The sequence below is a fragment of the Hemitrygon akajei genome, chromosome 11 (genome assembly GCF_048418815.1).
Source record: "Hemitrygon akajei chromosome 11, sHemAka1.3, whole genome shotgun sequence".
NCBI lineage: Eukaryota > Metazoa > Chordata > Chondrichthyes > Myliobatiformes > Dasyatidae > Hemitrygon > Hemitrygon akajei.
The window spans coordinates 71940225-71967097 of record NC_133134.1 but is presented as its reverse complement, the minus strand read 5'-3'; the positions used below and the strand labels follow the sequence as shown (position 1 = coordinate 71967097).

Here is a 26873-nt window from a genome sequence, read left to right as displayed (position 1 = left end):
CACATGGCTTCCAGCTCACTTTTGAGGCTTCCTAGTCTGGACCCGCTGAGAAACCCAGTTCTTCTCATTTCACCTGCATTTATTGCCTTTAGCTGTACTTTCCCTCCGCACCCCCCCCCCCCCACTTTATTACCACGTTGGCGTAGTGGTTAGCACAACGCTGTTGCAGTTGGGGTGTCGGAGTTTGGAGTTCAATCCCGGCATCCTCTGTGCATCCTCACTGTAGGTTTTCTCCGGGTGCTCCAGTTTTCTCCCACCATCCAAAGATGTACTGGGTGGGTTAATCAGTCACTGTAAATTGTCCCCTGAATAGTTTAGGGTTAAATTGGGGCTACTGGGGTGACAGCTCAAAGGGCCAGAAAGCCCTAATCAGTATGTATTGCTAAATAAGTAAATTTACTCTGGCTTCTTGAGGGTCTAAACTGGAAAAAGGCCAATTTTGAAGAAATGAGGAAGGATCTTAAAAAGCGTGGATTGGGACAAATTGTTCTCTGGCGAGGATGTCATTGGTAAGTGGGAGGCCTTCAAAGGAGAAATTTTGAGAGTGCAGAGTTTGTATGTTCCTGTCAGGATTAAAGGCAAAGTGAATAAGAATAAGGAACCTTGGTTCTCTAGGGATATTAGAACTCTGATAAAGAAGAAGAGAGAGATGTATGACATGTATAGGAAACAGGAAGCAAATAAGGTACTTGAGTTTAAAAAGTGCAAAAAAAAACTTAAAGAAATCAGGAGGGCTAAAAGAAGACATGAGGTAGCTTTGACAGTCAAGGGGAAAGATAATCCTAAGAGCTTCGACGGGTATATTAAGAGCAAAAGGATAGTAAGGGATAAAGTTGGTCCTCTTGAAGATCAGAGTGGTCGGTTATGTATGGAACCAAAAGAAATGGGGGAGATCTTAAGTGGGTTTTTTGTGTCTATATTTACTAGGGAAACTGGCATGGAGTCAATGGAAATGAGGCAAACAGGTAGTGAGGTCATGGAACCTATACAGATTGAAGAGGAGGAGGTGTTTGCTATCTTGAGGCAAATCAGAGTAGATAAATCCCCAGAACCTGACAGGGTATTCCCTCGGACCTTCAAGGAGACTAGTGTTGAAATTGCAGGGGCCCTGGCAGATATATTTAAAATGTCAGTATCTACAGGTGAGGTGCCGGAGGATTGGAGGATAGCACATGTTGTTCCGTTGTTTCAAAAAGGCTCTAAAAGTAATCCAGGAAATTATAGGCCGGTAAGTTTGACATCGGTAGTAGGTAAATTATTGGAAGAGTACCAAGAGATAGGATCTGCAAGTATTTAGATAGACAGGGACTTATTAGGGAGAGTCAACGTGGCTTTGTGCGTGGTAGGTCATGTTTAACAAATCTATTAGAGTTTTTTGAGGAGGTTACAAGGAAAGCGGATGAAGGGAAGGCAGTGGATGTTGTCCACATGGACTTCAGTAAGGCCTTTGACAAGGTCCCACATGGGAGGTTAGTTAGGAAAATTCAGTCGCATTAGGGTATACATGGTGAGGTAGTAAATTGGATTAAATTGGTGTGCCACAGGGATCAGTGCTGGGTCCATTGTTATTTGCCATCTATATCAGTGGTATGGATGATAATGTGGTAAATTGGATCAGCAGATTTGCTGATGATACAAAGATTGGAGGTGTAGTGGACAGTGAGGAAGGTTTTCAAAGCTTGCAGAGGGATCTGGACCAGCTGGAAAAATGGGCTGAAAAATGGCAGATGGAGTTTAATACAGATAAGTATGAGGTATTGCACTTTGGAAGGAAAAATCAAGGTAGAACATACAAGGTAAATGGTAGGGCACTGAGGAGTGCAGTAGAACAGAGGGATCTGGGAATACAGATACAAAATTCTCTAAAACTGGCGTCACAGGTAGATAGGGTCGTAAAGAGAGCTTTTGGTACATTGGCCTTTATAAGTCAAGGTATTGAGTATAAAAGTTGGAATGTAATGGTAAGTTTGTATCAGGCATTGGTGAGGCCGAATCTGGAGTATCATGTGCAGTTTTGGTCACTGAATTACAGGAAGGATATTAATAAGGTTGAACGAGTGCAGAGAAGGTTTACAAGGATGTTGCCAGGACTTGAGAAACTGAGTTACAGAGAAAGGTTGAATAGGTTAGGACTTTATTCCCTGGAGCGTAGAAGAATGAGGGGAGACTTGATAAAGGTATATAAAACTATGATGGGTATAGATAGAGTAAATGCAAGCAGGCTTTTTCCACTGAGGCGAGGGGAGAAAAAAACCAGAGGTCATGGGTTAAGGGTGAAGGGGGAAAAGTTTAAAGAGAACATTAGAGGGGGCTTCTTCACACAGAGGGTGGTGGGAGTGTGGTATGAGCTGCCAGATGAAGTGGTGAATGCGGGCTCACTTTTAACATTTAAGAAAAACTTGGACAGGTACATGGATGAGAGGTGTATGGAGGGATATGGTCCAGGTGCAGGTCAATGGGACTAGGCAGAAAAATGGTTCAGCACAGCCAAGAAGGGCCAAAAGGCCTGTTTCTGTGCTGTAATGTTCTATGGTTCTTCCCTCTTCCTTTCTACATAGATGACAACTGTCCTGATAAAAGGTTTTGGCCCCAAAAATTGACTGTTTATTGTGTTACGTATTCGGGCAACAATAATATAGATGAGTTAGGCAAGGGGTTTTATAACGAATAACACGTTTATTAAACACTGATAACAAACCCCCTTCAAATGTAAACAAACCCAAACAATGATCCGAGCTCAGCTGCTCAAACAGTCCTTAATAGCGTTGCAGTCCCAAACAGTCTTTAAAGCGGTATTGAAAAAAAATCAGTTCTTTAGAACGATATGGCGAAAGTTCAAAAGCTCACGGTACTTTTAAAAGGAGAGACTTTTTAAAGAGATGTAAATTCTCTTCCACGTCGATGTCCTTCGATTCCCAGCGTCGAACTCCCACGTCGAATTTTATTAAATATAACAGCTTAAAGTGACTGACCTTCCTTCCATAATATTCTCAATCTCCCGCTTTTTCCAGCGGAGACTATCGTGAGAATAGTAAACGGAATCCTTCCGAATGAGGATCACACAAGGTCGAAGTCAATCCATCGTCGAAAATCGATTCTTCTCGATTTGTCTTCCAAACTTCACTCTCCATTAGCAAAGAAACCGTTGGCTCTGACCTTTTAAACTTTAGGCATTATATAAAACTTCATTTTTAACTAAACTGCGTCATCACATTAAATCACACAGTAACATGAAGTCATCTTGGCAAATCCAGCCACGAACTGCCCCACCTGACAGGGTGGGTCTCCCTTTTATACCCTGTAGAAAAAACCTGTCACATGACCTCTACTGGCGGGAAAATGACATCACTCCACCATTACCTCATGTCCAGTATAACTTCAACCCCAGTCACGTGACAAGGGTACCACTGTCACGTGTCACGGGTACGTAACAATTGCTTTCCATAGATGCTGTCTGACCTCTGAGTTCCTCCAGTATTTTGTGTGTTGATCAGGTTTTCCAGCATCTGCAGAATCTCTTTTGCTTGTGGTAACCTGTCATGTGTGTTTAATTGGGAATTGATATGAGCTGAGCATGGAGTAGGTCTAATTGACCCCAGTACTTTGATATTATGCACCTTTCCTGCCCAAACCTACCAGTGCTAGCTCAGCTGAGTGCTCGTGCTAACTGTAGCCCAGCTGAGAGCACTATGGCCTCTGAGAATGAGACTGACGGTGCTGTATTTGCTGCAGAAAAATCCAGGCTGAGAATCCTGCGGGGTGATGAATGACCACGGGTGCCATTCTCTTGGATGAGATATTAGGGCAGTGTTGCTCAAAGGGCCTGTGTCACTAAATAAATAATAAAAACAATGTTCCTCCAGTGATAGTAAAAACTGCCAAGAGGATCACCAGGGTTTCCCTCGACCCGATTTATGACATTCATCGGGAGTGTTGTAGACAAGGCTCAAAGCATTATTGAGGAACCCTATGCTGCGCACTACATGCACTTCGAATGATATTTTATTAACTTATTTATAGTATTATCTTGTTTTATGTGCTGTGCACCATATATGTTTTGTGGGTGTACCGTTGTCCAGAGAAATGTTAATTCGTTTGGTTTCCCCCGCTATCCGAATATAGAGCATTCCTATGAAACTGTTTGTAAGTCGAGATGTCATAAAGTGAAGAAGCAATTACCATTAATTTATATAGGAAAAATTTTAGACCCAAAAAATAAGCTACCAAATCAAACCAAATAACATGTAAAACCTAAAATAACACTAACATATAGTAAAAGCAGGAATGATATGATAAATACACAGCCTATATAAAGTAGAAATATTGTATGTATGGTGTAGTTTCACTTATCGAAATCGGGAAGACAGCGAGCCAAAATCAATTTGGAGGGAAAAAAATCGGCACGAACATGCCTACATACATACAAGCCTATGCACGTACACGCCTACATACATACACACATACGCATGTACACGCATGCGCACACAACTGCCCGCACAAGGCTTCACAGTCATGGTAGTCTTTCTCGGGGTAAACACACGTATAAAGCGGGTGTCTTTATTTCGTAAAAGTGAAAATCCTCTTTGGTTAGTGAAAACAGGTACTAATGTAGGTCTTTGGTAACAGCAAGCTAACATAAAGCGAGCGTTCGAAAAACAGGGGCCACCTGTTTAGTCAGATGACAGTAAGCGTGAACTTGTTGTGCTAATGAGCAAAACTTTATGGGTTTTCACTGAGCCTCACTAACACCTGTGGTGGGTAGGATCATTTGACTCACTGGGAAAATGTTATGTCATTTATCCTAGAGACTGGATTCCATGGAGGAAGAAGAGGCCCATCTGAAATCACCGAACCGAGGGAGTCTAACACCCCCTGATTCAGAGGCAGTGGATACCGAGCCAAGTACTCTGCTCCACAAGTTAAAGGGTGGTATCAGGTGAGAAGCAGTCTGAATACTACTCAGCATGGGGCTCCTATTCTTATCCATAATTGCAGAAGAGTAAACTATCAACTTTACTTCCCTATGGGGTGTTTTGGTTCTCCTATGCCATAGTGGAGTGGAAGAGACTATTAGAAATGTAGTATTCCATAAAGATTGGATCGTGGCTGTGCTGTTTAAAAAGCAATAATAGCAAGTATTTGTTTGATAAAGCAGGGCTTCTGCTTATTTCATGTTCACAGTTTTTATGTTATATCAAGTTCAGTTTATTGTAATTCGATCTACACTGCCAAACGAGACAACATTTCTCTGAACCAAGGTGCACAACACACAACATATAACTTGCACATAAGACATAAAGTAATATCACAAAGAAATTAAACGCAACACAAGTTACTAAGTAAACAGTATAGCGCTACTGGCACTACATACGAGATGAGACCGGGGTGGTGGCAGGAAGTTCATTTGTTTCACGGCCAGTGGAAAGAAACTGTTTCCCATCCTAACAGTCCTTGTCCTAATGCTACGGGACCTCCTGCCTGATGGTGGGTGGTGGATAGTTGGAGAGGGGTGCAGCCAAAGATTGGATGGGAAGGATCATTGACAATGCTAATATCCTGTGTACACAGTGCTCCTGATAAATGCCTCTAGTGAGTACAGTAACAATGCTATTCTGATTGTCATCACAATAGTAGTAAGGTGTATCCAGAGATACCGGCCACGTGACAGATGCACTGTCACCTGGCTGGTCGGAGGACACACCACATGCCAATCAACATTTGGTCCCTCCCAACTAATCAATGCACACCTAAATTATTGGTCACCTTAATTGGATTATCTCGCCCAGCCCCATGCTATAAAAGGTGAGACTTGTCCCTGGCACGGTCTCTCTTACAGACCACCTCATTGAAGGTAAGTGCATTGATTTATGTGTGGGAAGGTCTATCGTTTGTCCTGGTAAGGGAGCCGCAGCTATCCAAGGTCAAGGGGGTTAGCTGTTGTAGTGCTTTTCCCTTGTTCCTTGTATGTGTAACAGTACCCTGTCCCCACACCGCTTCCTGTGTATTGTAGTTGCTTGTGTTGACCCGACTTCCCCTTTAATAATAAATTCCTTATTATTAAAACTGTGCGTGTCCAGGCCTCTACTGTTGAGGCTCAGTTATTTCCATCACAACATAAAGTGCGTCTACTTATGTCAGGGATGGCGATCCTTTTCTGGGATATTAAAAAAACTTTAAAAATTACCTTGTGCCAGGGTAATTTTGAGCAGAGATTACCATTGATTAATGAATTTGATAATAATTACAGATTTTTTTAAGGAAAAAGGATGAATCCTGTTGTTTTTTTATATGTATTCATTGTTTGACTATTAATAAAAGTATACCAGAGACAGATTGAAACAAATGAAGCACTTTAGGAAAAACATTCAAAAATTATTATTTTTTAACAACACATTTGAAAATATAAACATCAGAGATTCTGCAAGTGCTGGATATCCAGAACAATGTGCACACCTGCAGAATCATTTCTACATGGGATTGTTACTGTATTTCATATATAACATAAGAAAAATGTACGTGAAATAATAAGATTTGGTGCAAACTGGACCAGGTCAATTTACCATCAATCTATAGTCATGCCACTCAGGGACCAGGGCAATTTTTTCCCTCTGTGAATGTATGTTTTTCTGAAATCGTGATTGTATATGCTGTTTGTTGCTATGTGCTGTTGGTAATGTGTTTTGCACCCTGGCTTTATATGGTTGAATGATAATGAAACGAAACTCGAAATTTATAAAAGCTGAAGGAAAGAAAAAATAAACATACTTTACTCTCAGTGAGACCTTTGTTGCTGAATGAACAATGGCAAATATTTTATATCTAGTTTCTACTTGGTTGATTTGAGAGCCTTGCTCGTAGCACAAGTTTCTTCAGTAAGCTGTACTCCTAGAATTAGACTTGGCCAAATTCATGACTAAATGGAGGCACTCTGCTCCATACAGTATTTACCATTATCACTGAATAACAGTCCACTCACAAATGACAGAAGAAAAAAATATAAGCAGAACGAAGCCAATACCAACTGGCCCAGCTGTTTACTATCCAAACACTGATGTTTACACCAGGTCTGCATGGATTTCAAAATGTGTCATCCAATATGACCTGCTGTTCCAACTGTCTAGCTGGCACCAAGCTGGTGTATGAAATCATCTCACTGCTCTCGGGTTGTAAAAAAAATTATTTGCTTCTTCATTTGGAGGTAAAGATAATCATGATGTATCTTTTCATAATGGGTGGGGTTTAGGAATCGAGGGGCACCAAGTGCTAACAAAATTTTTATGCGTTCCATCTTGAGTGTGTGTGCCACTGGTTCACCACTCCTGTCCTGTGTTGTTTATGCTGTGTCCTAACCAATTGGCTATACCTCAGCAGATACAGCCCATTCCCGAAAACGTACACATTCTTTCAAAGGTGTCTCCTGCTGATGTCTGCAGGTTGGTTTGACTGTTGCCCTGAATTCCAGCTGGTTTGGCCCATACATCAACTCTTACTACGTGGGGTTGGTTTCCTTTGGTTTCCAATTCCCAAAGGCAAGGCAATCCTCATTCCGTAGAGATCTATGGGACAACAGATGTTGGAATCTTGAGCAACCCACAAAACACTGGAAGACCACACACAAAATGCTGGAGGACCTCAGCAAGTCAGGGAGCTCCTGGGAGTGCAAATCCTGCACAACTTGTCATGGTCCCAGAGCATATGCTACACAATCAGGAAAGCTCACCAACACCTCCACTTTCAATGCACATCTTTACTTGCATCATTCTACAGATGCACAGTGGAGAGCATCTTAACATGCTGCATCACTGTATGGGACAGAAACTGCACTGTAACAGACAGGAAGGCCCTACAACATGTCAGGACTACCCAACATGTTGCCGGCACCAGCCTACCTACTATCAAGGACAGGAAGGTGCCAGAAAAGGGTCAGTTACATCCACCCTGCTCACGGACTGTTTGTCCTACTCTCATCAGGGAGGAGATTACATAGCATCCATACCAGGGCCACCAAATCAAAAAACAGTTGCTTCCCCCCCAACCCCCTCAAGCAGTAATACTGATCAACACCTCCACCCACTAACCCACCCCTCCACATCTGCACCACCTCTACTTTATCATTTCCTGTCAGTTGCCTTATGTACAGACACTCCTGTGTGTAGTCACTTTATGGATATGGAATTGTTCTATTGTATATAAAGTATCTCATGTGTTTATATTTATTGCATTTTTCTATTATTGCGTTCTTTAAGTTATTGTGTTTTTTTGTGCTTCATTGCATCTGGAGTAACAATTATTGTGTTCCCCTTTACACTTCTGTACTGGAACAATCTTGAATCTTTGGAAAGGAATAAACAGTTGACTTTTCGAGCTGAGACTTTATCAGGACTGGAAAGAAAGGGGGAAGAAGCCAGAAAAAGAAGGTGGAGGAAGGGGAAAAGGGCAAGCGTGGTGGTGATGGGTGAAGTAAGGTGAGGGGGGAGGGGGTGAGGTGAGCCTCAGTGGGTCCAAACTGAGAAGCTGAAAACAGAGTAAGATGGCGATGGAACACTGGAGGAACTTGGCAGCATTGATGAAGGGCCTGACCTACTGAGTTTTGGGTCAAGACCCTTCATCTGGGGCAATGAGTTTTGACCCGAAACGTTTCCCACCATGAATGCTGCCCGGTCAGCTGAGTTCCTCCGATGTTTTGTGTAAGCCTTGTTACATGCTTACACATCTGGAAGAGTGTGTGAGGAATTGGGCTTGTGTACAGGAGATGTTGGAGCAGAATGGAGAAGTGGCATAGAGTCTGCATATATGGCTCCTAATATCAGGAACTCATGGTGTTGTGATCAGCTATGATCTACTGAACTTCAGTGCTTCATCTGCATTACAAGATCCAAGCTACAATTAACAGCATTCTCTTTATTCCTTACAGCAAAAATGTTCAGTTAAAGGTCGACAATGTTCTGGTAAGCACTTGTTCAGTCTCCTACACTCTGATGTTTTCTCTTTCCGCCCCGGCATACAGGCGAGCAGTTTGAAAGGGTGTGAAATATATGGAAATAAGGTTTCTTCATTCAACTCTTATCTCTAGAATTCGGCCAAGAGGCTCTCAATCAATAAATAGTCCGTCAATACCTCAATAGCAATGGTTGTGGGGCAATGACAAAGGATGCTTTATTTCTTAAAAATGAATGAGTCCCTTTTTTTGCCTGAAACATTGATGAAACCTTTATTGGGGAACCTGCATTTTTATGATCATAAGACAGGAGTAGAATTAGGCCATTCAGCCCATCAAGCCTGCTCCATCATTCTGATTTTTTTAATATCCCCCTCAACCCCATTCTGCCTTCTACCCATAACCTTTGATACCCTTACCAATCCAGAATCTATCTGATATACTCAATGACCTCCATCTGGCTAAAGAAATTCCTCCTTATCTCTCTTCTAAATAGATGTCCCTCTATTCTGAGGCTGTGCCCTCCGGTCCTAGACTCCCCCATTATAGAAACATCCTCTCCACATTCACTCTAGCTGGGCATTTCATTATATAAAATGAAATCCTCCTGCCCTTCCCACCCCCCCCCCCCCCCAAATTCTTCTAAGCTCCAGCAAGTACAGGCCCAGAGCCATCAAATGCTTCTACTGTAACCCTTTCATTCCCAGGATCATTCTCCTAAATTTCCTTTTATATTCCTGTGATGGCTCCAGTGAAATACTGTTGAATGTAACCACTGCTGTAACATTGAATTTGCACACAGTAGGCTTCCACAAAGAACATGGTAACGACTGGATCATTTGCCTTTTAAAGTTGGGTGAGGGGCAAGCTTTGCCCGCTGGACAATGGGGTCAAGATGGCCTGCATTTCCTCTAGTGTAAGGGAACTGTTATGATCACCTGAGAAGATAGATACTGACCTTGTTTTATATCTTGTCTGAAACACACTGAAATATTCCACCAGTAATGCCATTAGGAATTTCTATTTAGATTGATTGTTTGAATTCAAAGTTCAAAGTAAATTTATCATCAAAGTACAAACCCCATTTCCAGAAAAGTTGGGATATTTTCCAAAATGCGATAAAAACAAAAATCTGTGATATGTTAATTCACGTGAACCTTTATTTAACTGACAAAAGTACAAAGAAAAGATTTTCAATAGTTTTACTGACCAACTTAATTATATTTTGTAAATATGCACAAATTTAGAATTTGATGGCTGTAGCACACTCAACAAAAGTTGGGACAGAGGCATGTTTACCATTGTGTTACATCACCTTTCCTTTTAATAACACTTTTTAATCGTTTTGGAACTGAGGATACTAATTGTAGTAGATTTGCAATTGGAAATTTTGTCCATTTTTGCTTGATATAAGACTTCAGCTGCTCAACAGTCCGTGGTCTCCGTTGTCTGATTCTCCTCTTCATGATGCGCCATACATTTTCAATAGGAGATAGATCTGGACTGGCAGCAGGCCAGACAAGCACACACACTCTGTGTCTACAAAGCCACGCTGTTGTAGCTGGTGCAGAATGTGGTCTGGCATTGTCCTGCTGAAATAAGCCTGGACGTCCTGGGAAGAGACGTCGCCTTGATGGCAACATATGTCTCTCTAAAATCCTAATATACGCCTCAGAGTCAATGGTACCTTCACATACATGCAACTCACCCATGCCGTGGGCACTGATGCACCCCCATACCATCACAGATGCTGCCTTTTGCACCTTTCGCTGATAACAATCAGGATGGTCGTTTTCATCTTTGGCATGGAGAACTCTATGCCCGTTTTTTCCGAAAACTAGCTGAAATGTGGACTCATCTGACCACAGCACACGGTTCCACAGTCTTTCGGTCCATCTGAAATGAGCTTGGGCCCAGAGAACTCACCGGCATTTCTGCATAGAGTTGATGTATGGCTTCCTCCTTGCGTATTACAGTTTCAAGTTGCATTTCTGGATGCAGCGACGGACTGTGTTAAGTGACAATGGTTTTCCGAAGTACTCCCGAGCCCAGGTGGCTATAATTGTCACAGTAGCATGACGGTTTCTTAGGCAGTACCACCTGAGGGCTCGAAGATCATGCGCATTCAACAGTGGTTTCTGACCTTGCCCTTTACGCACTGAGATGTCTCTGAATTCTCGGAATTTTTCACAATATTATGTACTGTAAATGTTGAAAGACCTAAATTCTCTGCAGTCTTGCATTGGGAAATGTTCCTTTTGAACTGACTAACAATTCTGTCATGAATTTTGGCACAAAGGGGTGAGCCACGACCCATCCTTGCTTGCAAAGACTGAGCCTTTGATGGACGCTACTTTTATACCCAGTCATGATACCTCACCTGTTACCAATTAGCCTGCTTAATGTGGAGTCTTCCAAACCGGTGTTACTTGAATATTCTGTGCACTTTTCAATCTTATTTTAACTCTGTCCCAACTTTTGTTGAGTGTGTTGTAGCCATCAAATTCTAAATTTGTGTATATTTACAAAATACAATAAAGTTGGTCAGTAAAACTATTGAAAATCTTTTCTTTGTACTTTTGTCAGTTAAATAAAGGTTCACGTGAATTAACATGTCACAGATTTTTGTTTTTATTGCATTTTGAAAAATATCCCAACTTTTCTGGAAATGGGGTTTGTACATATATGTCACTATATAGAACCCTGAGATTAATTTTCTTGCAGGCGTTGACAGTTAATACAAGAATCACAATAGAATCAATGAGAGACCGCACCCAACAGGATGGACAAACAACCAAAAGACAATAAACTGTGCAAATGCAAAAAGGAAGAAAAAGAAATGCATAATAAATAATTAAATAAACAAGCAAGCAATGAATATCAAGAACATGAGATGTAGAGTCCTTGAAAGTGAATGTATAGGTTGTAGGAGCAGTTTAGTGATGGGACGAGTGAAATTACCCCCTCTGGTTCAAGAGCCTGATGGTTGAGGGGTAATATCTGTTTCCTGAGCCTATGTGGTATGCAGGTACTACACAACATAGTGATATTCTGCAACAATATTGCAGAGGGATACATTAACGATGGATAATTAGGCAATAAATATGGAGAACATGAGTGGTAAGTATGCAAGACACGTAGCCATTTTTGAACCCTGTCAATGCTTTGAGCATCATTTCAGTTGCTTCTCCCACCGTAACAATCTCATCACTCTTCAAACATTCGATTAGGGTTTTGATTCACTTTCTCACTTTGTTTGCAGCAAGAAGTCAAAGGGTTTACGGATTCGGAGAAGCTCTACCTCTACCTCCAGCTCCCTTCGGGCCCCAGCCATGGAGACAAAAGGTACAGGGTGGGCAGGTTCTTAAAATGGTGCCAGCTCCAGTATCCCGTTCCCATGTTATAAGGACTATTGCTAGAGAATGCGCTGGACTCCACTGAAGTTGTTTGGTCCTTCATACATAGGTCTTGTGCATGCCGATCATTTAAATTTAGAACAGAGGACATGAAACATTACAGCACAGTACAGGCCCTTCAGCCCACAATGCTGTATTGACCTTTTAAGCTACTCCAAGATCGGTCTAACCCTATCCTCCCACATAACTCTCTTTTCTTTCATCCGTGTTCTGTAAAAAGAAAAAGATTGGTTAAGACAAATGAAGGTCCCTTACAGACAGAAACAAGGTGAATTGATCATGGGGAACAAGGACATGGCAGATCAACTGAATAACTACTTTGGTTCTGTATATAACTGCTAAGGAGGACATAAATAATCTTCCGGAAATAGTAGGGGACTGAGGGTCTAGTGAGATGGAGGAACTGAGGGAAATACATGTTAGTAGGGAAGTGGTGTTAGGTAAATTGAAGGGATTAAAGGCAGATAAATCCCCAGGGCCAGATGGTCTGTATCCCAGAGTGCTTAAGGAAGTAGCCCAAGAAATAGTGGATGCATTAGTGATAATTTTTCAAAACTCCTTAGATTCTGGATTAGTTCCTGAGGATTGGAGGGTGGCTAATCTAACCCCACTTTTTTAAAAAGGAGGGAGAGAGAAAACGAGGAATTATAGACCAGTTAGCCTGACATCGATGGTGGGGAAAATGCTAGAGTCAGTTATCAAAGATGTGATAATAGCACATTTGGAAAGCGGTGAAATCATCGGACAAAGTCAGCATGGATTTGTGAAAGGAAAATCATGTCTGACGAATCTTATAGAATTTTTTGAGGATGTAACTAGTAGAGTGGATAGGGGAGAACCAGTGGATGTGGTATATTTGGATTTTCAAAAGGTTTTTGACAAGGTCCCACACAGGAGATTAGTGTGCAAACTTAAAGCACATAGTATTGGGGGTATGGTATTGATGTGGATAGAGATTTGGTTGGCAGACAGGAAGCAAAGAGTGGGAGTAAACGGACCTTTTCAGAATGGCAGGCAGTGACTAGTGGGGTACCGCAAGGCTCAGTGCTGGGACCCCAGTTGTTTACAATATATATTAATGATTTAGACGAGGGAATTAAATGCAGCATCTCCAAGTTTGCGGATGACACGAAGCTGGGCGGCAGTGTTAGCTGTGAGGAGGATGCTAAGAGGATGCAGGGTGACTTGGATAGGTTAGGTGAGTGGGCAAATTCATGGCAGATGCAATTTAATGTGGATAAATGTGAGGTTATCCACTTTGGTGGCAAGAACAGGAAAACAGATTATTATCTGAATGGTGGCTGATTAGGAAAAGGGGAGGTGCAACAAGGCCTGGGTGTCATTGTACACCAAGTCATTGAAAGTGGGCATGCAGGTACAGCAGGCGGTGTAAAAGGCGAATGGTATGTTGGCATTCATAGTAAGAGGATTCGAGTACAGGAGCAGGGAGGGTCTACTGCAGTTGTACAAAGCCTTGGTGAGACCACACCTGGAGTATTGTGTGCAGTTTTGGTCCCCTAATCTGAGGAAAGACATTCTTGCCATAGAGGGAGTACAAAGAAGCTTCACCAGATTGATTCCTGGGATGGCAGGACTTTCATATGAAGAAAGACTGGATCGACTGGGCTTATACTCGCTGGAATTTAGAAGATTGAGGGGGGGATCTTATTGAAACATATAAAATTCTAAAGGGATTGGACAGGCTAGATGCAGGAAGATTGTTCCCGATGTTGAGGAAGTCCAGAACGAGGGGTCACAGTTTAAGGATAAAGGGGAAGCCTTTTAGGACCAAGATGAGGAGAAACTTCTTCACACAGAGAGTGGTGAATCTGTGGAATTCTCTGCCACAGGAAACAGTTGAGGCCAGTTCATTGGCTATATTTAAGAGGGAGTTAGATATGGCCCTTGTGGCTAAAGGGATCGGGGGTATGGAGAGAAAGCAGGTACAGGGTTCTGAGTTGGATGATCAGCCAGGATCATACTGAATGGAGGTGCAGGCTCGAAGAGCCAAATGGCCTACTCCTGCACCTATTTTCTATGTTTCTATGGTCGTGTCTCCCTGTCCACGGTAAAAGTGGTTAAAGTGACATGATCACAGCTTTTGTGGGGGTGGGTGGTCAGAGCTCAATTGCTTCACACCCTTCCCGTGTGTGCATGGGTTTCCTCCAGTTCTTTCCATTTCCGTCAATAGTCCAAAGGCATACCAGTTAGTAGGTCAATTGGTCAGTGGATATTGTTCTGTGTTAAATAGATGGATTGCTGGGCAGTGCAGCTCGAAAGGCCAGAAGGGCCTGTTTCACGGTGTATCTCAATAAATACATTGTGTCTGTCTTCCTACAAACTGAGTGACATGGTAGCATGGAGGATTAAGATACGAACTTGTAATTCAGGGGGTGAGGGTTCAAATTCCACCTACCTGCACTAGAAATGAGGGTTTGGCAATTACCTGACACTATTCTGATTCCTTCAAGGATTGTTGTTCCCACCTCCACAACCCCCCCCCCCCCCAGACTGTGTAAGAAAATGGAAGGTTATGGCTGTGTAGGAGGGAAGGGTGGGATTGATTGTGGCGAAGGTATACATGGGCCAAAGGGGCCTGTTCTATGTTCTATGCTCCTGTCACTGGGTCTGAAGTAACGAAAGTTCCTGCAGATGCTGGAAATCCAGAGCAACACACACAAAATACTGGAGGAACTCAGCAGGTCAGGCAGCATCTATGGACGTGAATCAACAGTAGATATTTTGGGCTGAGACTTTTCATATGAACTGTCTGATGCTGTTCAAACATATGACCTGGAGTAACAATGCCACTCGCTCAGCTGAGACTGATGAACAATGCAGTGAGGAAGGAAATTATTCTGCTTGTGATACAGTTCTTAGAAAGAGTGCACCAAGCCCTCTCTTCATTCCCCTGCAGTTCCTTCCTCTTCAACTTGTTATAAAAGTATCTTAGTAAGTCTTCCTACAGCTTTCTCAAGCAATGCATTAGATTTTTAAATGCAAGTGATCCCAAATGCATTAACTGGTTTATCAAACAAAATTCAACAGCAAAGAACATAATTAGAGTTATGAACACAAGATTCTGCAAATGCCGGAAATCCAGAGCAACACACACAAAATGCTGGAGGAACTCAGCAGGTCAGGCAGCATCTACGGAGTGGAATAAACAATCAATGTTTCGAGCCAAGTTCCTTCATCAGGGCTTTAATTAGAGTAGAGTAGGTTGGCTTTAAAAAGCGTCTTTGACTAGGAAAGTGATACAGGATTATTTAGGTAGGGGATGTTGAGTCTTGGCTGCTGATGGCACAACTGATTTAGGGAGAGAGCAAAAAACCAAAGTTCAAAGTGAATTTTGTTAACAAAATACGTAAATGTCACAAAATACTACCCTGAAATTAATTTTCGTGTGGGCATTCAAGGTAGATACAAAGGACACAATAAAATCAGTGGAAAAATAGACGAACATCCAATATGCAAAAGACAACAGATTGTGCAAATACAAAAAGAAAAGCAAAATAAAAATAATAAATATATATTATTGAGAACATATCGTAGAGTTCTTAAAAGTGAGTCTGTAGTTTCTGCAGTCAGTTTAGTGTTGTGAGTGAAATTATACACTCTGGGTTAGGAGGTTGCTCGGTGAGGACTAATAATAGTTATGGAACCTGCTGATGCGGGTTCTGAGGCTCCTGTACCTTCCTGGAGGCAGAAGCAGGAAGAGAGCATGACCTGGATGGTGGGGGTCCTCGATGACTTGGTTGAGAAGTCAGCCTCAAATCATAACACACTGAGGATATGATGCCTCCATGGTTTATTAAGTGTTGCCTCCCCTTTGTCAGTGTGAGTGATGTTTAATGGCTAGCATCTTAATCTTGAGGCACACCCTTGATTTATATTATGTAAGACACAGGAGCAAAATTAGGCCAGAATGTCAGTTATTATGGCAGTTTATATGATACTTCATTTCCATCCAAATGGTCAAGGCCATAAGATATTGGAGCAGAATCAAACTATTCAGTCCATTGAGTCTGCTCTGCCATTCCATCATGGCTAACTTATTCCTCTCAAACCCAGTTCTCTTGCCTTCTCCCCATAACCTATTAACCCCTGTTTGAAATATACCCAAATAACTTGGCCTCCACAGCCATCTGTGGTAATGAATTTCACAGATTCACCACCCTTTGGCTAAAGAAATTCCTCCTCATCTCTGTTCTAACTGGATATGCCCTCTATTCTGAGGCTGTGCCCCCTGGCCCTGGATTCCCCCACTATTCCTCTCCATGTCCACTCTGTCTTTGCCTTTCAATATTTGATAGGTTTCAATGAGATAAACCCCCCCTCCCCCCAACTTTCTTCTAAAGTCCAGCTAGTATAGGCCCAGGGCCACCAAACACTCCTTGTGCATTAACCCTTTCATTCCTGGAATAATCGATCCTCCGACCCTCCCTGATGCCAGCAAATGTTTTCTTAAATAAGGAGTTCAAAACTGCTTACAATAATCCTTGCAGTCTGACCTTCACCATTACATACTGGCTTTTATATTCTAGTTTTTAGCCTGTGTTTGATTTTATTTATCCCCTGCTTTGTTATTCTCTCAAAAGATTTGTGAGGTAGTGTACGGATCTAAAAGCATAAGACTATCTTTATCACTACCCCTATTTGATCACAGCTCCAGCATCAGTAGCAGTGACCCGTATCCCACAAGCACTGCTGACCAAATGCACGCTTGCAACTGGATAAGGAACCACCTGGAGGAACATCCGGACACCTGTCTACCAAAGCAAGATGTCTACGACGCTTACAAGTACGTAAGTGATATCTAATGTGCACAGGAATGATTTGTCTGCCCCCTCTGGTTCTAGAGTTCTTCAGGGACCGAGGTTATTTGGGTTGTTAGCTGGTTTACCAATCACATGGTTACTAACGCATCACGGTGGCTGACAGAAAGATTTGTCAAACAAGATATAAATTGATAACGCCATGAACACTACCTCTGTTTCCACTCTCTTTTTGCACTACTTGTTTCATTAAAATTTTAATATATATTTCTTAATGTAATTTATAATTTTTTTCTGTATTGCACTGTACTGCTGCTGCAAAACAAATTTTTCAACATACAGTGTCAGTGATATTAAACCTGATTCTGATTCTAATAAGCAAAAGGGTTCACAACCTTTAACATAAGAAAAATATAATCTTTTGTTTTTGAACACAGACGTTACTGTAATAATTTATCCTACCGGCTCCTGAGTGCAGCAAACTTTGGCAAAATCATGCGCGATGTCTTTCCGAACTTCAAGGCTCGACGGCTGGGAGGGCGAGGCCAGTCTAAATATCCTTTTACTCTTGTTCTTAAAAGCAGCTTGTGTTTTGTGACTCCATCATGGTGGTGCTCCGAGGCCTCTGTGAGTAGTAACCTCCAAGATGGTGTTCAAGGACCCTCAGTGAAGTGCAGAAAGATCAATATTATTGCAGATGTCACGTTTGGGGCATGATATTAGAATGGAGCTCATTCAAGCGATGTACAATATAATAATAATGACTTCCTTTACAGAGCACTTTTCATACGGACAATGTAGTTCAAAGTGCATTGCAAAGCTATAAAGTGCAAGCATGAAAGTAAAAGACAAAAAGTTGTTAGTTAAAAGCAAGGTTACAGTAGATAAATAGGTTTTGAGCTGGCATTTAGAAGTGTCAATTGAGTCTTCATCCCTTGTAGTTTTAGGTATTGAATTCCACTATTTAGGTGTGTAGTTCATAAAATCTGACCAGCCAATTATCTTTTGACGGAGATTGCTTAAATTTAAAGGAAGGGCAAAAGAAGACCCGAGAACTTGAGCAGGATTATAAAACTAAAACAATTCTGTGATGTGCTCTACTCCCAGATCATTAAGAGCTTTAAAAACAGTAAGAGAACTTTGGAATCAATTCTAAAAGATACAGGAAGCCAGCGCAGAACCCACTGTATAAAAATGAAGACAAACAGGGTTAATATTTATTCCATAATCAATTCTTCCAAAATTAATTGCTACATCCAAAACAATTTCGTTGACTGTGGAACAATTTGTGATGTGAGGCACTATGATGAAGAAAGCCATTTCTTTATACTTTGGTCATTTCTGCATTCTCTTTTGTTAACTGTACACCCCTCATCAATGTTTTAACTTATTTATTCTTTGAAATATTAATGTCAAGATGTTTTTACAGAGATTAGCTTTATTTGTGACATGTACAACAAAATGCATCTTTTGCATCAACCACCAACGTGATCCGAGGCTGTGCTAGGAGCTTCCGGTGACAACGTGGCATTCCCACAACTCACCCATATGTCTTTGGAAACCCACGCAGAAAGCATACAAACTCCTTACAGACAGCGATGGGAATTGAACCCACATCACTGGTGCAGTAGTGTTCTGCTAACTGTAATGTTCTGCCACCCCTATATTAGTTGAAGTTTATTGTCATTTTACTGTACATATATACAGCCAACACAAACTATGTTCCTCTGGACCAAGGTGCACCTACTCAGTATATATTTCACACAGCATGTAAGCCACAATGTTATACCATAAATGAGTTATTAAAATATAATTCAAAATGTACGTAGTAAAGCACAGCACAGGTAAACAGCTCACTGTCCTAGTGACGAGACCTCGGTGGTGACAGAGTGTTCATTAGTCTCACAGCCTGAGGGAAGAAGCTGTTACCCAGTCTGGCAGCCCTAGTCCCGATGTTCCTGTACCTCCTCCCTGATGGTGTGGGTCAAAGAGATTGTGGGATGGGTGGTAGGGATTCGGAATGATGCTTTGGGTCCATCATCTGCAATGCTCCTGGTGACTGTCACATATGGGAGGGAAGGGAGACCCTGATGATGCTCTTGGCAGTTTTTATTATCTACTGTAGGCTCTTGTGGTCTGATGCCTTACAGCTTCCGTATCACACAGTGTTGCAGCCAGAGAAGATAGTCTTGATGGTGTTCTTGTAGAAAGTTGTTAGAATAGGGGTGGGGAGCCTTGCACACCTCAGTCTCCTCAGAAAATGTAGACACTGCTGTGCCTTCTTGAGTAGTGAGGAGGTGTTGTGGGTCCAGGTCAGATCATCTGTTATGTACACACAAGGAACTTTGTGCTCGTCACTCACTCTGCGGCAAAGACAATGACGTGCAATGGAGAGTGGGTGACCTGCGCCTTCCTGAAGTCCACAGTCATCTCTTTTGTCTTGATCATGTTAAGACTCGTGTTGTTGTTCGCACACCATTTGACAAGCCTGCACCTCTGCATGCCCAACTCATCAATGTTGCTGATTTGGCTCACCACTATAGTGTCATCAGCTAACTTGATGGTGCAGTTTGAGCTGAATCTGACAATGCAGTCGCGAGTCAGCAGAATATTATTTGCCCAAATTGCTCTGGTTCTCAGAAACTAAAGAGAAAAAAGAATCATAAGCATGATGTTTGATCATACCTGTGGCCCATTGTGTGCTTGCAACCATCAAGCTGATTGTGCAAATTCCTTATTCCCTTCAGCTCCCCCTCACGTTCATTCCAAGGGGCCATTAACCCACTGGCTGCCCAACTTGAGGATGTAGGAGGATTCACAAGAGCCTGGAGCAAACATAGAGTTTCAGGGAAAATGGAGAAAAGAGCTCCATACAGACGCCACCAGAGATCAGGGTCGAACTTGGACCACTGGAGTAGTGAGGCAGCATCTCTGCCTGTACCAACATCTGGGTGGGTCTGCAGTAATTTACAAGCCAGATTATGAAACATTTTATCCTTAGCGAACCTTAGGTGAGTTTTTCAAGTAATTAAATGAATCTAAATTCCTCAGCTTTCAGGGTGGTATTTGAACATGCCCCCCCCCCCCCCCCCCCCCAGATCACTATCTTGGGGTGCCACAGTAGCCTAGTGGTTAGTGTGATGCTATTACAGCTCAGGGCAATGGAGTTCGGACTTCATTTCTGGCACCGTCAGTAAAGAGTTTGTACATTCTCCCTGTGACTGTGTGGTTTTCCTTTGGGTGCTCCGGTTTCCTCCTACAGTGCAAAAATATACCGATTAGTAGGTTAATTGGTCCTGTATTTAGGCTTGTATTAAATAGGTGGGTTGCTAAGCAGCATGGCTTGTTGGGCCAGAACGGCCTATTCTGCAGTGTATCTCTAAAACATTTAAATAAATAAAGATTATTATCTATTACTGTATGCTAATCCAGGTAATTAATTCCAATGTTATCATAATCCACAATTGCAATGGTGGTGTTCACGTACTACTTCTTTTTGAGCCCTTAGCTCCCATTGATGACATCCTCTTTTCCATTGTCCAAAGTTGATGGTTCATCAATGTTCCTATAATCCATTGTATCCACTGTACAGGGGATTGGCCTATACAGCTTTATCAGCGCTGCGTTGGCCATCCTTACCCATTTCCACCTCTCATGATGGGGATGTAGGGTTGGACTTTGAGAGGCAGTTATATACTTGAGCAACACCCAGAATGCTGGAGAAATAGGCCAGACTATGAAACATTTCCTTAGTGAACCAGGTAGGTTTTTCCCTGACTTCCTCTCCCTTCCTTTCCAGTCCTGAAGAAGGCCCAAAGCGTCGACTGTTTATTTCCCTGCTGAGTTCTTCTGGCATTTTGTGTGTGTTGCTCTGGATTTCCAGCATCTGCAGAATCTGGTGGTTTTTGTTTATATACTTAACTCTTTCCAACATATTGCTACGGTGGAATTAGAAGAAAGACCGTGGTCAGCATGCCTTCCCTTCCAAGCCTGGATTTGAAGCTCCCAGACCCGGTAAGTGGGATTGCAAAATATTGTTGCGTTAGTATGTTTGTAGACTCATTGGACCAGGAGGATTGGCCATGTCATTATGTACATTCCTAAAAAAGCGATCACTTGCCAGGTTGAGCCGACCCTTCACTGACTCCTGTCTTCCCACTTCTGCAGTCACAGAACGATTATGTAACTTTTCATTCTCTTATCAGTAATGGACACAGTATAGAACATCACAGTCCAGGCCCTTCACTCCTCAATGTTGAGTCAACCTTTTAACTTACTCTAAGGTCAATCTAATCATTCCCTCCGTTATTCTATCACCCATATGCCAATGTAAGAGTTTCTTAAATACTCCTAATGTATCTGCCTCTACCATCACCCCTGGAAAGGCATTAAAAACAAACTAACTCTGACATCCCCCTGTACTTTCCTCCAATCATCTTAAAATGATGCCCCCTTATATTAACCATCTCTGCCCTGGGAGAGAAAAATCTCTGGCTGCCCACTCTTATCATCTCGTATGTTAAGTCACCTCTCATCCCCCTTCGCTCCAAAGAGAAAAGCCCAAGTTTACTTATCTTCATAAGACATGCTCTCTAATCCAAGCAGCATCCTGGTAAATCTCCTCTGCACTCTCTCTAAAGCCTCCACATCCTTCCTATAGTAAGGCAACCAGAACTGAACACAATACTCCCAAGTGTGGTCAGAGTTTTATTGTTTTTCTTTGCAGGGTCGTGGGTACAAGTTCATAACTCCAAAGACTTAAGCACACTGCCCAGTTCAATACTAAATGCTATACTGAGGGAGTCTGCTGTGTTATTGGGAGTCCACCACTGTCAGAAGTGCTTTTTTTTTGTGTGGGATGTCAATCCAAATGTAGAAGAGTGACATATAGACAGAGTGGGTCTGTAGAGACACCTAACCCGCCAGCAGAGTTGGCGATGCACAGCAAGGAGAGAGGTCTGCAATGAGGGAGATGAGAGAAAGAGAGCAGATTAATGGGGAGAATATGGGGGAAATATATGGTACACACAGACGACGGGGAGAAGGAATGAGGGAGAGATATAGTACATAGTAGGGACAATGGGGAGCAGGGAATGAGGGAGGGAGATGGTACACAGGGACGATGGGGAAAAGAGAGTGGGGGAGAGATATGGTCAGGGACGATGGGGAGAGAGATAGTACACAGTGGGATTGATTGGTGCTGGGGTACGGAGAAGGGCACATTATATAGAGCTGGACCAAGGCTGTGCCATACTTGTCCAATCCTTTGTTAAGGACCAGACATGCCAATTTATGTAACGTGATATATGCCAATGCTCTTTGCCTCTCTTTATGTTTTTGTCACCTCTCTCCCCTCTCTGCCCCTCCCCTTCTGCTTCTCTCCCATGTTAGCTGGAGGCGAAGGAAGCGGACAAGTCCCAGCAGAACGATGTGCTGGTGTCAGCGGCCATCAGCCTGATCTGTGAGTGGGCTCAGCGGGTGCTGATGAGGCAGTTCGACTCAGTTGTGGACCTGGCCCGTTTCCTCGTGATGGAGCACCTCATCAGCCCCAGGACCAAAAACGCAATGCTGGTGAAGGAGGAGCTTATGACTGGTGAGTGAAGCATTTGCACCTGTCCTTGAACCAGAATCTTCTCTAATCTGTTGAATTTCCTTCTCAAACTGGTAGAACTCTGCAGCAAATCAAAAGGCCCTTCAGCCCAACAAGCAAAGTGGCTCCTTTTCAAAAAGCTGTCCAGATGATGGGCCTTGACCTGAAACATTTCCCTCCGCAGATGCAGCCTGAGCCAGTTTCTTCCAGCTCCTAGTTTGTTGCTCTGATTTCAGCATTTACAGTTTCTTGTGTTCAATGTGCTGCTTCTCCCCCAACCATGCAGTTCCACCAAAGGATTGCAAATGATTTCCTCTCAAACATGTTTCACATGAATAGTGACTTCCTCTCTGATGGATATAGATTTCTGTGAAGAAAACCAGGAGGGTGCTCCAATATTTATTTCACGTAAAGTACCTGAAATAACAACAGCAGTGATTTGTGTATTTAAAGATACAGCGCTGAACATGCCCTTCCGGCCCAGTGAAGTGGAAGCGAAAACAGTTGCCTAGACTTCCTCTGTTAATACCCTACGTGCAGTGCAGTGAGGCTTTTCTCGAGTATAAATCTGTCAAGTCCCATTGGGCTGAAAGGTGTGCTTCTGTAACAGAAGATCTTGCATCGTTTCGTGTTCAGGAGGAAAGGTGCTGTATTGAACCACACTAGCAACAAACACCGTAATGGAAGGTCATGCTGACATGAAAGAAATTTTCACCATTCCCTCCCCCACTTTCAGTTTTAAAAACTTTACACTTGCACTTCCATTCTGTTGATTTCCACTCTTTACTTAACCTGCAGAAAATATATTGAAAACCCAGAAAGACCCAATGCAGCGACAGCAGTCCAAGATCACTGGGAAGGAAGCTGAGGAGAGAACAGGAATGTCAGAGGTAGGTTTCTTTGTTACAGTGTGGTGAGTGTGTGGATTGGGCTGCTGGGGTGATGAAGTTCTCCGTTGATGCTGCGCCCCAGCTGTCAATTTAACACAGGGCAGTATGCCCATGCAACAGGCTCCCCCTCTCCATGTAGCTGATGGATTCAGAAAAAAGAGCAGAGACCAGTACAGTTTGAGTGAAAAGCATGTTGCAGGAGTTGCCAGTCAATGTTGAATTCAATGTTGCCTAAGGAACTCTAGCTCCAGATTTTTCCTCACAGTTTATTCCCGAAGCCTTCCCCATGAATGGGCATAGCCACAAGGCAGCAGAGATTTGAGATCACAGCTTTCCTTCTCGTAGATGAACTGCCAACCATGGCTGACAAGCCCCATCTGCCCGAAGCGACCAGATTTAAGGCACCAATAACCTGTCTTTGCCCTTTTTCCTGTCAGTAGAAACAGTTCTGTTGGGCTTCATAGCTAAGCTATGTGTGAAGGCCAGGAGCTGGACTTGAGAGTGAAAGGATATATGAAACGCACACTACTGGGAGTATTTAATAGGTAGTGGGAGCTTATCTCCGCTACCCCCCCCCCCCCCCCCCCGGATATGCCAGCCTTAAGGAACTGGGGTGGTGGTAAATGCAGATGCATTGGGGACATTTGAGAAACTTTTCGATGGGCACATGGATAGAAACTTGAAGGATGGGGAGCATTAGACTGACGTTAGTGTAGGTTAGTGGTTAACACCTTGTTTTACAGAGTTAGTTCAAATCCTGCTGCTGTCTGTAAGAAGTTTGAATGTTCTCATCGTGGCCACATTGGTTTCCTCCCAGACGTACAAGTTAGGGTTAGTAAGTTGTGGGCATGTACGTTGGCACCAGAAGCATGGTGACACTTGCAAGCTCCCCCAGAACTGACACAAATTAAGCCTTTCACTGTATGTTTTAACCTGCATGTGATAAACAAAACTAAGTTTTAAAAAATATAAAAGTTTAGCATAACATTGTGGGTCAAAGGGCCTGTACTGTGCTGTACTGTTTAATGTTCCAACAAGACTTGCAGATGAGCGCTGAGCATTGCTCATTGTACGTGTTACTGACATTCTTACCACTCCTCATTACCCTGACAGAGGCAGTTGTTCCAGGAATCTGAGTTGCTCATAAACAAAACCAGAAACTCCTGACAGATCAGACTGGCATTACTGACATTCTTGCCACTCCTCATTACCCTGACAGAGCCAGTTGTTCCAGGATTCTGAGTGGCTCATAAACAAAACCAGAACCTCCTGACAGATCAGACTGGCCTGGAACAAAATCTTAGTGTCTCCTTTCTTGAAGTCACAGATTCAACATTCATTTGAACATGAGCTCAAAAACTGGGCAAACCCACACAGTACAGTGGGCAATGTCACCGTACTTCACATGCAACGTTCAATGAGACCCTATCTGTTATGGTCATAGAGTCATAGAACACTACAGCAGAGAATCAAGTCCTTCAGCTATTTAGTCCAAGCCAAACTATTAATTTGCCTAATCCCATCGACCTGCACCTAGACCATAGACCTCCAAACCCCTCCCATCCATGTATCTATCCAAACTTATCTTAAATGTTGTAAGTGACCCCATTCCACCACTTGTGCTGGCAGCTCGTTCCACACTCTCATCCCCCTCTGAGTGAAGAAGTTCCCTTTAAACAATTCTCCTTTCACCCTTAACCCATGACCTCTAGTTGTAGTTTCACCCAACCTCAGTGGTAAAAACTTGCTTGAATTTACCCTATGTCCCTTATAACTTCCCTCAATCTTCTACATTCTAGGGAATAAAGTTCTAACCTATTCAATCTTTCCTTATAACCCAGGTCCTCCAGTCCTGGCAACATCCTTGTAAATTTTCTCTACACTCTTTCAATCTTATTTGCATCTTTACTGTAAGTAGGTGACTAAAACTGGATGCAAGACTTCAAGTTAGGTCTCACCAACATCTTATACAATTCCAATGTAACATCTCAACTCCTGTACTCAATACATTGATTTATGAAGGCCAATTTGTCAAAAGCTTTCCTCACAACCCATCTACCTGTGACACCACTTACAAGGAATTATGGATCTGTATTCCCAGATCCCTTTCTTCTACTGCACTCCTCAGTGTAAGACCTAACCTGGTTGGTCCTCCCAAAATACAACACCTCACTCTTGTCTACATTAAATACCATCTGCTATTTTCCAGCCCATTTGTCCATGTGGTCTAGATCCCACTGTGAGCTTTGATAGTCCTCCTCTTTGCACCACACACACAATCGTCATGTCATCCACAAATCTGCTGATCCAGTTTACCACATTTTCATCCAGATCGTTGATAAACAACAACAGACCCAGCATCAATCCCTGTGGCTCACCACTAGTCACAGATCTCCGGTCAGAGTGGTAACCATCTACAACCACTCTCTCAATCATTCTTTCTCGAAGCCAATGTCTAATCCAATTTACTACCTCATCTTGAACGCCAAGTGACTGAACATTCTTGAACCAACCTTCTATGCAGGACCTTGTCAAATGTCCATGTGGGTAACATCCACTGCCTTGCCTTCATCAACTTTCCCAGTAACTTCCTTGAAAAGTTCAATAAGGTGGGTTGGACACGACTTACCATGGACAGAGCCATGTTGACTGACCCTTATCATTCCCTGCCTAGATCAAGTGCTTGTATATCTGGTCCCTTAGAATACCTTCCAGTAATTTTTCCACTACTGATGTAAGGCTCATCAGCTAATAATTTCATGGCTTATTCTTAGAGCCTTTCTTAAACAATTGAGCAACATTAGCTATCCCGCAATCTTCCGATACCCCACCTGTGACCATGGATGTTTTAAATATGAGATGCAGCAATGTAATAGAGCCTTGACTAGTGACCAGTCGGCATTTGGGGTTGATTAGTAAGAGCAAATCAAAGGAAGGCAGAGGGAAACGCAGTGGCCGTCGTAATCTTAAAGCTTTAGCTCTTTGAGGCTTCAATGAAGAGAAACTTCACTCAGAGAAAGCAAAGGAATGAAATGCTCGTTTTCTTCTCATTCTCTTCTTTGTATGTGCTCAGCTCGGATAGTAGGGATGACAGGCAGGATAGTGAAATGCTTCTCTTGCAGGATGTGGGAAGGCAGGGAGACCTCCAGTGTCCCTGATGGATGTAACTGCGAGAAGTGCCTCCAGCTACAGCCTCTACAAATCCGCTTTAAGGAGTTGAAGCTGGAACTGGATGAATTCCAGATCATTCGGGACGCTGAT

The 26873-nt window shown here is 42.7% G+C and overlaps 1 protein-coding gene across 2 annotated transcripts in view; it reads left to right on the top strand.

The window, feature by feature from the left end:
* rfx5 (regulatory factor X, 5) overlaps window positions 1–26873 on the top strand; it is a 39321-nt gene that overhangs the window by 7587 nt on the left and 4861 nt on the right. Inside the window, exons 2-9 of one of the 2 annotated variants that reach the window (XM_073061082.1) lie at window positions 4806–4936; window positions 8915–8948; window positions 12201–12283; window positions 17024–17158; window positions 17570–17690; window positions 21069–21146; window positions 22524–22725; window positions 23521–23612. In XM_073061082.1, the coding sequence (XP_072917183.1) occupies window positions 4818–4936; window positions 8915–8948; window positions 12201–12283; window positions 17024–17158; window positions 17570–17690; window positions 21069–21146; window positions 22524–22725; window positions 23521–23612 (864 nt within the window). In that variant the 5' untranslated portion in view covers window positions 4806–4817. Of the gene's footprint in view, window positions 1–4805; window positions 4937–8914; window positions 8949–12200; window positions 12284–17023; window positions 17159–17569; window positions 17691–21068; window positions 21147–22523; window positions 22726–23520; window positions 23613–26873 lie in introns of those variants that run through there. The other variant, XM_073061083.1, reaches the window with a different exon arrangement.